The following is a 14,034-nucleotide window of genomic DNA, read 5'->3' as shown; positions in this document are numbered from 1 at the left end:
AGTGACGCCATGTCAGACCACGGGCCGCTGCGTCGCGCGGTAATCGTAATCGTACGGCGCAGCGGCTTTCGACCCATCACGTGAAGGGGGGGTCGTACCCCGGAACCACTAAACCGGTGTGCGCGGTTGGAAAGACAGCCGAGAGAACACTTTGCAAGCGACATTATTTTCGTGCGAACGGTTTCGGCGGACGGGCGTCGGAAAAAAAAAAAATAAACGAATAAAATACTCGCCGCCGCCACCGCGGCACGGTCGATGGCGCGGCGCGGGGAGCGCGGATGATGATCTCGCCGCAGGGAGTTCGGGACAGCGCACGCACGACGGACGGTTGACACCGGGGACCCAGTCCGTAAACACCTGGTCCGCGTCCCGGCGGTCCAACAGGTGGACCCCTAACCCTTCTAACGGCGGCGGCGGCGGCGGCGGCGGCGAAAGGACGGAGGACAGCGGACCGAGCGCGCGCGAGATCCGAACGGATCCGGTGCCGTCGTTACGTAAAAGTAGTAGGAGTCGCGCGGGGCGAGCGTGTCGACGGCGGTCCGTCCGGGCACGCGACGGCCGCGTCGTTCGCCGTCGACGCCGTCGCCGCACAGTCGGCATCTCATCGACCCGCGGAGACATATATCATCGAATCGCAATCATCCGTCCGCGATCCGCACGGTAAAACGCGCGTCCGCCGTCCTCCTTACGTTACCGTCCGCGCTACCTACCACCTGTACCGCCGTGCGCGCGCCAGTGCCGCCGTTCTCGTCTATTATTACCGCGCGCGCGAGAGTGCTGTTTACGACGACAACGATAAACGTAACCACGCGCGTGCCTGGCAGTGTCGGAATGACCGTAATCCGGGACGAGAAACCGCGACGGTAAAACGTTGTCGTGTTGTTTATTTGCATTTTATTATTTGCACACGTCCCGTCCGACCGACCGCCGTATCCGCGCTATCCGTTTTCGCCCGCGTTCTCCCGGCTCAACGGTTTTTCGTTTCCCCGCACCCCCCGTATACACTTTTTCCGCGTCGACCGACCGATTCGGCGGACCGGACACCGCGCCGGGTCGCCGCCGCCGCCGATGAGATCCGGTGCCGCCCAGGGCATATCATCATCATCCGTCGGTGGACGTCCCTCGGTACTGCTTGACGGGACATGAAACATTCCTTCAAGACGTTATGGAACACCTGGCAATGGGGATGCGGCAGAACCGTGAGTACGACGCGCATCCGTTAACCGTGACGAGCCGTAACTTTTATGTCGGTTGTCGCCGCTCGCCCCGTTCGTTTCTCGACACGTGTCCCCTACCGAAAACCGTGACGGCCAGCAGCGTGCTGCCGACGACGGTTTTTCATTTATTGTTTCGCCGCGAACACGTGCGTTTTAGGCACTGCGATCACTCGACTCGCGCGTGGTGGTTCGTCTCGCTGCACCGAAAACGCACGAAAACATTACCGAAACGGGTTCGGGGTTTCTTAACATTTCATCTCGCTGTTCGATTTTTGTTTTTTTGTACCGTCACACAAAACCCTGATCGTACAGGTAGCCGTTGGGTAATAGTGCGATAAAAAAATTAACGATTCCCTCGAACGAATCGAAGTAAAAAATATTACACGAGACAATGTACACGCTTCATTTGCATAGTTTCTTGGAAATGTTTGCGCATTTGTTTTCACGGAAAACGTATTTTTTTTAATTTTTTTTTTTATTGAACTGTGTTTAAAACAATGTGATTGAAATTCAATACCCGCAACGGGTGTGTTTATTCTTTCGATAAGTATTCAATGGATATGATTGAAAAGCACAAATCTCACGACTTAATAAGATAATATTGATATTATTACAACAAATGAAATTCTACGTGCGGGTTCTGAAATCTTAACCAGTCATCATAATTCATATTACATAAATGGAAAGTTATCCTAAATCAGGCACTCGTGCAAAAGCTTTGTGAAAAACAGTATTTATAATATACGAGTACTATTATGTTAAATTCTATTGAGTAACATTTTTAAATCGTCAAAGTAATCAGTGAGCAGTTATAACTAATTATATTTTATCATTTCATTGTATGGTGTAGTAAGTAAAATATTCATAGAACTATAAAATGAACAACGAAGAAATAAAAGAAAAATTGTTTAAAAAAAATAAAGTTGATTAGGTATGGTTTCCAGTTTTTTTATTCCCACGTAAAATCTAAATAGTTCAAATTAATAGAAACTATTATAACTTGATAAATTTATCATTTCACAATGCATTTTATGTATAATAACAGACATAACACTTTTAATAGACTGTTATCTGAGTATTCAATGTTGAAATATGTTCGTACGGGTACTAATAATAGGTACTAATTATATTGAATAACTAAGGATTTTATTTTAAATACAAATATTTAACCTACGATTTAATTTCTGAATTTTTATTAAGATAATTTTCTAACTCATTGGTTTTAAATGTTTTTTTTTCAAATATTATTTGTGTATCAAAAAAATGTTGATTATTATAATGTATTCTTGTGTTGTATGAACTTATTAAGAGGACTTTATCAATTTATGTACCTATGTACTATTAAAAGTACCTAATTTATAATGCATTTAAAATCATATATTAGTGATGATCAGCAAATTACGATAAGTTTATGTATATTTTTTTATAAAACACAAAAATAAAAAATCCATTTATTCATTGATTTCGTAATATCGTTCCTATCGTTTTTGGAATAAAGAGAAAAAGACAAATATATACTTCAATTTTAGTAATTTACATGTATAAAAGGTATATGTATATCATATTTGTTTAGCTTAATATTTATAAGTAATAACAAATGTATGCAATAAAAATCATTATAACCTAATTAAAAATGAAATAAATAATTATCCATGTATTCATCTCCCTATGATTATATACATATAGTCATATACATAATTTGTTACAAATAATAAATATGTTTATTTTTTGTATTATTTAAAAATCAACATTTTAAAATTAATCTAATTCGATAATTAAATATAATTATCAACTTTAAAAATTGTATGTGTTTTTACATAGAAATAATTAAACGAAATCTTAAAGAAAAAATGAATAGTTAGTTCTTATGTAATAATTAAAAGAATATTTATTCGTATTGTATCAATGTGTAAAATAATAATAATTTGGTGTGATACATTTTTTATACTATTAATTTTGTTCACGTGATATAATGATATATAATGAATATTTCTTTTCAATATTAACTGATACATTCTAGAAAAAAAAATTATAGTAATTTATTTTATTTTATTGAGGTGAACGAATAAGTATAAAATAATATTTAATATTTGCTGTTGATTTAACCAATATGCTCGTATTATACATATACGTATACGCTATGGCGAAACTAAGAGGAAGAAGACGGGGATTTATCCCTAGATGTAAAATTTTAGAGGGTGTAAATTTTGTACATAATCTTTTATTGATTACTAGTTTGATATTCTTCACTTTTTTACTAATAATGTGTTTATTATAGGGGAGGTTAGTTGATTCATGGTCTATGGTAGAACGTAGTTTTAATATTTTTCCTGGGCGTAGAAATTCCTAGTTCCACTTTTGCATATTTATTATTAGTAGAATAAAATTAATGTTTATTAATAGTATTAATTAAAGTAAATGCTTTATGAATATACTTATGTATAGACTTATTAAAAAGTTATAAAAGTGTATAAATAAATGTGTGTTAATATATGATAATAATTCAAAAACATTTTTTCTAAATTGTAAGTGCAATTTGTTATTAATTTTTACTAACTGGTGTATGAATTACAAAAGAAATTAATCCCAGTCTATTATATAAGAGTTGTAATATATATGCGCAATATATTTATTTAATTTTCAACTTCGTGTGGTCTATAATTAATTACTGAAACGCTTTAAATGTAACGATTATAACATAATTATAGTTCAATGAAATCATAAAATGTTCATGATCGAATTAAATATTTATGTAACTGGACATTTGCATAAACTAATTGATACATCATAACAATAACAGCATGAACCTCATCAGATGTAACGTTCAACACATTATTTTTATCGGTTCACATTAATTAAAATGTTAAAGACGAATGTCTAAACACTAATCGTTTTAACCAGTCGTTGATTTAGAGACACTCGTGAATTCGTGTAATTTTAAATAAAAGCATGTTAGTGGTCGAAATATTTTATTGAATATGAGATGTTGATGAGTCAGTTTAAGTCGTATACTAGGAACACATGGTAAACATTTTTTATGTAAGTTCTCAGCAAATTTAATAATATTTACGGCGTCCTACGTGGATTAACTAGTTACGATTTCTCTTGCATCAAAAAGTATAGTAAAATCTTATTTTATTTTTTTATAACTCATTTATGTATAAATCAAATTTATAAATTTTTGAAAACAAAGGTAACATTTTCAATTGGTTTTGATATTTCTAGACATTTTAATGTTTAAATATTTAATGCATTATTTTGAAGATCTTAGATTTTTTTTTTTGTTTTTTTTGTAAAAAAGTAGTTATTAACTATTAAAATTCGTGTCTTTCTATCGACCAATAATAACTTATCACCAAATTATTTTTTACAAAAATCTTGCCTGCTACATTTTTTTTGATTTATGAAGTTAAGAAGTTAACATACTCTAAAAATCGAATTCCTTAAAATGGTATTTTTTTTTTTTTTTTTTAATGCTTATACTATACTTACAGAAATTTTAAAATTAAATTTTTTTCGTTTTACAATAGAACATATTTATTTAAACCGTTATTAAATGTTTGTTTAGTCTTTACTCACATTATTTATTAAAGAAAAAAACGTAATGTGATTCTCTTTATTAACATAGGAGATATCACAATTAGTAATTCCACACGGGGCATCCTGCATTATATCATATTTTACCGCGAGTGATGTTTATAGAGGAAAACTAATTTATCGTGATTTTTCTACGATTGAGTTAAAATTATTATATAATCCAAATTTCGCGTAGGACTACACAATCATAAAAACGATGAGTTTTGTGTTGACAAGTCCATGACCTATTTTATGTTTTACATTTTAACCTCCAGTGTCTCATAAATAATATTACTCAAAACTCGGAACAAAAAGATGCAAATTTATTATAAGACTATATCATTTTTCGTACGAACCGGCCCCTCAGCGAGACGATGGTAATGGTTTCTATCTTAGCGAAATATTATAATAATCACGTAGTACTGGCATGTTCGGAGTCTATACTTTGATTTGTTCAACGAGTCGATTGTTATACACGACAATTAGTGACAGTTGTTAGGCGTTAAAATATTTGTCCGTATCATGTGTCTCGTGTAATATTTGTTGTTGGTTTTGTGCGAAACGGGTATATCATATAAATGCGTTCGAGAAAACGCTGTTCTACAACGCCCCAGCGGACACGATTGACGTACCTAATGATCACACTCGATCCGTGTGTTGTTTGCACGATCTCGCGGACCACGGTTTCCGACGGGAAACCAAATGTTGTTATCATTTGTGCACCGCTCGCTAAGCGGATGGGGAACTTACGGGCATTAAGCTCCGCGGTGGCAACACGCGCGCGCGGCGACGACTCGATCAATCACGGGTGTTGTTATTGTGTGTACCTATGTCGAAAACGTCTCGGTAGCGGATTGACTCATATTTACTGCCAAGGTTCAAGGCGTCCAAAAAGGAAATACTTATGGGATTTAATTTAAAACATTGTGTTAAAGCGTCCTTCGGTGAACCCCATGCGGACAGAGTTCATACGTTTCGTGCGCGCGCGTGTGCGTGCGCGCGCGTGCCGCGCGTTACCGATTTAAATTGAGACGAAGCCATCGTCGTCCCATTACAATAACAACTGCATTAGCTAACTATATTAGCGGAACAGAAAAACCGTGTGATACATCGCGCGTGTGCTTTCGTTTTGCAGATCATGTCCGCCGTGGTTGCCCACGTCAACTCGATTTCCGTGGGCATGTGCCAGGGGTTCTCAGCGGTACTCCTTCCGCAGCTTCTCGACTCCAGCAGCTCCATACTGGTGAACAACGTGGAAGCGTCGTGGATAGGTGAGCGCAAACCGACGGCTGTGCCGTATGGGCCCGACGGGGCACATTTGTTGTACAACGATTGTCACCGCACGCGCACGTAACGCCTAGCGCTGCCGGCGGTGCACGACATACCTGTACGTACAAGAACGACCGCGCAAGCTCCGAGCGGGGTTATACATAATCGTGTTAACGTAAGGCGCGTGTCGAAAGGAATAAGGCAACCGGTTTCGAAAATGTCCCCATAACAGATAATTCACCTACTTAACGGCCGTATTTAATTGATAATACTGGTTGATCAATGTTAGCGGCGAGAAGAGCTGTGATCGTAGTTCGCAGCGATCGATCGCGTTCGGTGGGTACATCGCTCACGGAAGGTATACGGTTTCCGTGGGCTTTTCGTATTCGGAACCAACTGCCGCGCGCGCACACTCCGTCGAATTTCCACGGTTTTTCAGTAAAATAACCGAACCAATAAGGAAACGATTCAATCACTGATTCCGATTCCGAAACGAATTATTAGTAGGTACGCCAACTCGCGTGTTCCGTAGGATTTACTTTCGCTCCAACCGCAGACCATAATTTCAATCATTAAGAGCAATGTCATTATCTATCCCGGGTTCGAGGTGTCTCCAGGTTGCGGTCAAGGTTATCCAGTATGAATGTTCGATAACAATCGCTCGCAATAAATATAATTTGCAAAACGGCAAAAATATGAAAGTTCCTGTCCGCAGGTACACGCACGCGCAATTATCAGCTTAAATGACACATGATTGATATGCCGAGTGGTTGGCCCGTCGGTACATGGATAATTCAATATGATTTTTTCTACCAGATTCCGTCATTATTTTTTATCATTTTTATCATACTTAAACGAATTAAAAAAAAAAAAATAGAAAAAGTTGATAGTATAATTTATTACCCTATAGTCCATGGTTATAGTTACAATAAAAATATATATAAATAGGAGGTATAGGTGATCAAATGTGATGACTACAGAACACTATTATAATAAATTAGTATTTTATTCAAAATCGCTAAAAAGAAAACAATTAACAAACATTGTCCACTATCGTAATTGATTTTTTTTTTTATATATAATGGAATTTCATAAAATGTATTTAATACACGAAAACATAACAATGTTTTAATATTTGTATTATATTAAATAACTGTGTGCCAAGTACCCGTATTCAGTGGCGTATTTTCAAATTGTTTGTGGGGAGGGAAGGTTACATTTTTCAAAAAATAAATGTTTTAATAATATTATAAAAACACATATAAAGTATGAATTAATAATTATACTATCATTATAAATACAAATGAAAAGTTATTTACAACCACAAATAATATTTTCGTTTTCTGTTCCTTCGTAGCAAGTTATTTATGACTTTTGAACCTTTTTTTTCTTCTAAGGAATTCGAGCACGAGAACCACTCACCAGTAAAATACGCCACCCCCGTATTAAACAGTAAGCAATATGTGTCAATATTTTATTGAACCTCGTTTATTGTTACTCGTTATACTAGCGCTGTATCATATCTTCAAGAAATATCAGTACTCGTATGTGAAATTTTCGAAAAAAAATCGATTTGATTAATTCACTGCCTGATGCAGGTTTTGTTTTATAGCACTTAAGCGGTCAATAATATTAGCGTCTTACGTGTGCGTATTTTAGGGAGGGACAAAGAGGCGATTGATTCCCCTTAAATCCGTATTTAAGGAATTGATTAAATATGAGATATATATTTAAAATTTTTTTAATGTGGATCATTTTATAACGAAATCAAATTACACGTTGTTGTGAATACTGAATTGGGCTTTTTGTCGGGTCTATACATAGTGAAAAATTAAATAAAACACAAGTGCAACTTTCAAAACACAAACAGGTGATAAAAGAGAACTGCACAAAAATCGATTCTAAGTGGATCCGACATTAGATTAAAAAAAAAAACAAAAACCTTAATATTATTAAGGATTCACCTGATATAACCAAAAATTTAACTTGTAAATTTTGAGCCTGAATTGAAGAAAAAATTTGAGTCTCCTCCCCCCTAGAAGTAAGTCTTAATACGCTCCTGGCGTCTTTTACTAATCATATAACTCGGTACGATGCAAAATGTGTGCATTAATAGTATTATAATTCGTATCGAATGCAATATCGTTTCGATGACACGGGTTTTCTGCGTCGAAAACTTGAGAGGCCACCGATCGTAATATTATAAAGCAGTCATCGTGTTAATTGAAAACGATGTAGTGTATTTGTACGCGTTGAACTTGTTCACGGTTCACGATGAAACGGGCGATAAAAACAAAACATCAACCGGAACAACATCATTATGTTCGGTTTTGTTTTCAATTCGACAAACGCGCGTTGACCAACCGTACGCATCGCAACAGTCGTACAGAACAACATGATCCGACGTGGTCACATCATTACTTGTCCAGTCGTTTCCCGGACCAACTCGTAATATAATATTATAATAATAATGATGAAAATAAAAAAAATAAATTGTTTATTTAAAAATAAAACGCAATACACTCGTAACTCATTTCGTCCGCGTCCCTTTCGCAGCGAGCCTGGGAGTCGTATCGAACCCGTTGGGAGCACTGATGTCGGGTGTTTTCATGCAGACGCTGGGAAGGAGGATGACCGTTCAGCTGACGGCCGTACCGTTCTTGATCGGTTGGACGGTGATCGGGCTGTCCACGGACGTGACGTACCTGTGCCTGGGACGGTTCGTGTCCGGAGTGGCTATCGGTAAGTGAACGTCGACGGCGCGTCTAAACGAAGGTAACGCTCCGCGCCGGGCACCGCGGAACAACAACGCGTTTGCCCGGCGGACCGGCGCGTGCGGATCACGTACCGTGACCACCGCCGAGTGTTTGCCGACCCGAACGACCGTTGTCTGATATTCATAACACGCGGCCGTGGCGCGCGGGGTGTTGCAGGCATGTCGTCGGCCTGTTACGTGTACGTGGCGGAGGTGAGCTTGGCTAAGCACCGGGGAGTGCTGTCGGCGTTCGGGCCGATTTTCGTGTCGATCGGCGTGCTGTTCGTGTACTCGCTGGGCGCGATCATGCCGTGGCAGATCGTGTCCATCCTGTGCGTGCTCACGTCGTTCCTCAGCTTCCTGACGGTCAACCTCATTCCGGAGTCGCCGTCGTGGTTGGCGTCCAAGGGCCGCGTGACGGACGCGGGCAAGGCGCTGATGTGGCTGAGGCGCAAACCGTCGGTGGCCGACAAGGAGCTGGCCGAGATCCTGAACACGCTGAGCGTGAACGGGGATGGCGGCGGCGGCGGCGGCGGCGGCGAAGGGGCCGAACGGACCGCCGCGGCGGGGCCACGGCTCAGAGACTTCCTGGCGCCGGCCGTGTGGAAACCGTTCCTGATCCTGGTGTGCTTCTTCGTGCTGCAGGAGGCCAGCGGCGTGTACGTGATACTGTACTACGCGGTCAACTTCTTCCAGGTGGCCGGCTCCACGCTGGACAACAACCTGGCGTCGATCATGGTCGCGCTGCTCCGGCTCATTATGAGCATCACCGGTTCCATATGCATACAGCACCTGAACCGCCGCACGATGGCCATCACGTCCGCGGTGCTGATGGCCGTGTCGATGGCCGCGTGCGGCACGTACCAGCTCATGTACAGCGCGCTGGACGTGGACGACCGGCCGTTCAGCTGGGTGCCGCTGGTGTGCATACTGTTCAACGTCAGCGTCAGCATGCTGGGCATGGTGCCGCTGCCGTGGATGATGATCGGCGAAATGTTCCCGCTCAACGTGCGCGGCATCATGGGCGGCCTGGTGCCGTCGCTCGGTTACTTCTTCATATTCATCACGGTCAAGGTGTCGCCCGGCCTGATGTCCGCCCTGGAGACCGATCAGATCATGTGGCTGTTCGCGGCCGCGGCCGCCGTGGCCGCGTGCTTCTGCTTCGCATTTCTGCCGGAGACGCGGGGCAAGAGCCTGCACCAGGTCGAGCAGCTGTTCAACAGCCCCCCTGCTAACGGCACTGGATACCCGGAGAAGCGTTTCAGGCCCAAAGAGTCCGCGGTGTACTCGATTAGTTAGGATCGATCCTGGTAGCCACGCGCGAGAGTTCTATTAATTTATTTTCACCTGTAAACGCTATATACCTACGCTACATCATATTCTATCACTTTGGCTGTGGACGAAACTAACTAATCACATAACATTATTACTATTATTTATTATTATTATTTTATTTATTTATTATTATTATTATTATTATTTTTCGGATCCGCGTAATTCCGTTTGACATTTTCGCCATCCGTTTACGCGAAAACGTGTCCGTCAGACGGAGGTCGCGAATAGTAAAAAACCAAACGATTCCGACGTGTCGAAACGGAATGATTAGAAATTCCGTTCACAGATTCACAAGTCCGACATGATATTTGAAAGAGATTTTATTTCATTTTTCGAATATTTATCGCCACCAGAGTAGCACCCTAAGGCGTCTACATCCACTCCTATATCCTATATTACGTGGCGTTTTCCGTCCCAATCGAATTTCAATTTTGTTGTCGTACCTAACTGTATTACTTCGTGTGCACCTACTCACAGTAATCGTACGACAGTGATATGTGATTGAAAATAAATAGGTAGTTGTTTATGTTATCATGTAGTTTTGTTATTTTATAGTGTATATCTTTAAGTATTTACCAATATTTATTTATTATACAATAGTATTGCCTAAATTGTAAATAAAACAAACTTGTGATATTATTTTATTGTTAGGGAAATTTTGTAAAATCAAACTTTGTTACGTATTGTGTCGAATTTTTTAATATGAAACCATTTATTATCTGTATTAGAAAATGATAAAAAATAAAATAAAAAAAAATAAACAGTAAAAAAAAACTGAATACCTAGAATAACGACTTTTTTATGTTTTTTTATACTTATAGATGACTTATTCTGTTACGTGAGACGTATCAGTTCTACTTCTTTAAAAATGCAGTTATACTACACCACAAAGAATTGCCACGATAGTCTATAATATAAAACGAGTATGTGCCTGTGTATGAGTATGTGCAGTGATTCTAAAAACGTAAATTTTATTTTAACAAAATTAAAAAGTAATCGCTTTTAAGAAATGTCAAGTAAACAAAAATTCAAATAGGCTCCCAGTGAACGTAAAATATTTATTAAAGAACAATTTCAATTTCAGAGATAACAATGTAGCTTACCGACATTAACTTTTACTGGACAATAATTAATAACGTATACTATTACAGACACATGTTCAGAAACTAAAAGTCTTGTACCTACTTAACATATTTTAACATGACCAATTCATCTAACAAACGGTTTAAGAACGAGGGAAATTGTTACAAGCTAATCGAAACAATATTATTATTATAAAAGGGTTTTGACTCACGAACAACTCTTTTTTGGGTATAGTTATAAGTATATCTCATGTCTTGGTATAAGAATATTAAAATAAATCACAATCAACACAATACGCGCTTGGATTTTTATTGTTTGAATGAAATTAATTATAATCCCTCCCGACAAGTAACGTGTATATTATAATGATATATTATTACCAATATTCGTCATTGATGGGCGTACAGTATTATCTTTAATTTATACACTCGGTAATTAAACATAATCGTTCATGAATATTTAAAATTAGTAGGTTAATTCGTTATTCGCTAATTTAAAGATGTCGATATGATTGTGTTCTTTTGTTAATTTAGTAATCGATTATTAGTCACATAGAACATAATAGTCACATTCCGGTGAATATAATAACTATCTAGCTACTGTTAAAAAGCAATGCCTTGTCTATGTAACCATTCGTATTTTCTTTATTTTTCGTTGCTTTCTTCGAAGAATAGAAGAATTCGAGAATAGGATGTTCATTTTACAGTATCTTGTACAAACTGATTATAAGATTGATAGATTAATTATGTTAATAAGATAATATAATCGTTTTCCATTATTTTTCATTCAAATATGATACTAAAGAATCAATCATATTACATTATGACGAGACCTAACATTTTTTAAATTATTTTCACTGATGAGTTTATAAGGGTTCTTTTATCATCAATTTTTACAGTTACTCTTTCTCTTCATACAGCTGGCTGTGACCGTCTTATCCGTACAAATATTACCATCGCTTGATCTGTCTTTTTCGTACTTTCCTTATACACATGTTTACAAAAAACACTGGGTTCAATTGATTATTATATTGTGTTTATGCTTAAAATGTTGTTAGATACCTATGTTGTAACTTATGTTTTTGTTTTTCTTGTTTCTTCGGCGTACAGAAATTTATATTCCTATATATATACTTACACTTTAATTAAATTGGCTTTCATTACACATTATTATAGTCATCAAAAAAGTTCTGCATCGTTAGTAAGCCATTATAGTAGTTGAAATTAATAACTATTCTATTATGATCATTGGTATTACAATTGTAATAATACATAATATGAAAAAAATTACATACCTTGCCGTTATAAGAATAGTGATCGTTTTAATATTTTATGACAGAAATAAACTGTGCAGCAATTCAGTGTTTTGATACCAAAATTAAGTATTAATAATTGTGGATCGATTTTAAGTGAACTTATGCATAAACGTTAACTGACATTTTATGGAAAATATATTAATATTCATGATTTTATTAAAATATTTTTATTGAAAATTGAAAATTAACAATTTAAAAAATGTTTGATTAAATTGTTATAACAATTTAAAAATAATAACAAAGATTAAAATAATTTATTATTAATTATTAAACTGTTTTGTAGTATGTAGTAGTGCGATTATATAGTAGTAGTACTTCTAAAATAATAACTATGTATTATTAAATGTTTAAACAATTTATTAAAAGTTATTAAATGTTTCCAATAATACCCATATAAGTAAATTACAAAGTATAAAAATTTAAATTTTTTGTCTGAAATATTATTATAAATATTTGTAAATATTTACTATTTATTATTTTTGCATTTATATGAAATATATTTTATTTATCGTTTTTATTGAATCAGTTATCGTAAATTATACATATGTTATAGTATATTATATGTTCTATATATGCTAAATCTTTGATATTATTATTTTATTTAAGGTTATTTCAACATCATAGAATCAATGTTTCTTCGGCCGTTAAAGTAAAGTCTTTTGAGAGCCAGGAAAGATAAAACGTGTTGGCGAAAACACACTATACACAATACGACTTGCCAAAACTATTTTCAGTGTTCAGTGTTGACCCTTTTCAATTGGGTCTGAACTACTTAAAAGGTGAACAACAACAGTATAATTAATAAATTACTTCCATTTAATCAAACAAAAGTATAAAATATAAAAGTATAATATCCATATAACATTATAGGTAATTGAATTGTTAACATATCAAACATTATTGATACATTCCAAAACAGATTTTAGTTAATTTTATTGTTTACTAATACAATACAAAATTAAAAAAACAAAATATTTTGATTTCAATTTTCTTTTTTAGCTTGATTATTCGTAAAATGAAATCTATTATTTTATTTTATTATTAAAGAAGACAATAGTAAAAAATTGTGTAGGAAATATTTCAAATCATTTAATGAAAATAAACTATAACTAGACTAGGTATACTGAATTAACCGTTTTTTATACGTATTATGGTTATCATACATTGTTTTGTTATAGTTTTGACATTAGTTTTATAACGTAGATAATCAAAAGCTCCTAAATAGTGAACTAAGCAATACTTTATCAGTCATCATATTTATAGTTAAAATTTAAACATACATTTGAATATAGGTAAACTATAATGATATACGTATAATAAGGGCGCCACTCATATTTTATTTTATTTTTATAATACATTTATTACTTTACTTTTTGCCTTACTTACTTTACTAGGTTCCTTTTACCTTAAAAACTATGTTGATGAATTTTTAGAATTTTGAGTCAAGTTTTACCCGTCGTTCAAGCATATTAAAATTTTTAATT

General features: G+C 36.4%; 1 protein-coding gene across 3 annotated transcripts; it reads left to right on the top strand.

The window, feature by feature from the left end:
• The first annotated feature begins 514 nt into the window (after positions 1 to 514).
• Positions 515 to 10,683, top strand: LOC112691245 (facilitated trehalose transporter Tret1-like). Of its 3 annotated transcripts, none has more exons than XM_025565401.1 (4): positions 515 to 1,199; positions 5,929 to 6,064; positions 8,619 to 8,804; positions 8,996 to 10,683. In XM_025565401.1, exons 1-4 carry the CDS (start codon positions 1,143 to 1,145, stop codon positions 10,114 to 10,116), a joined length of 1,500 nt encoding a protein of 499 aa, XP_025421186.1. In that variant the 5' UTR covers positions 515 to 1,142; the 3' UTR covers positions 10,117 to 10,683. The 3 variants fall into 3 exon arrangements, with proteins under 3 accessions (XP_025421186.1, XP_025421188.1, XP_025421187.1); XM_025565403.1 differs by lacking the exon at positions 515 to 1,199 and adding an exon at positions 3,969 to 4,241; XM_025565402.1 differs by lacking the exon at positions 515 to 1,199 and adding an exon at positions 3,969 to 4,256.
• Positions 10,684 to 14,034: the final 3,351 nt, after the last annotated feature.

Source organism: Sipha flava, unplaced genomic scaffold (assembly GCF_003268045.1).
Source record: "Sipha flava isolate LNK unplaced genomic scaffold, YSA_version1 582_pilon_pilon, whole genome shotgun sequence".
Lineage (NCBI taxonomy): Eukaryota > Metazoa > Arthropoda > Insecta > Hemiptera > Aphididae > Sipha > Sipha flava.
The sequence above is the reverse complement of the archived record's forward strand: the minus strand, read 5'-3'. Positions and strand labels throughout refer to the sequence as shown.

What these genes read in the sequence shown, in the direction of transcription:
- LOC112691245 (XM_025565401.1), top strand. Translation starts at nt 1,143, where the DNA reads ATGAAACATTCCTTCAAGACGTTATGGAACACCTGGCAATGGGGATGC. An exon ending in AATGGGGATGCGGCAGAACC is followed by an intron (nt 1,200 to 5,928) that starts GTGAGTACGACG and finishes TTCGTTTTGCAG; the next exon opens with ATCATGTCCGCCGTGGTTGC. An exon ending in CGTGTCCGGAGTGGCTATCG is followed by an intron (nt 8,805 to 8,995) that starts GTAAGTGAACGT and finishes GGGGTGTTGCAG; the next exon opens with GCATGTCGTCGGCCTGTTAC.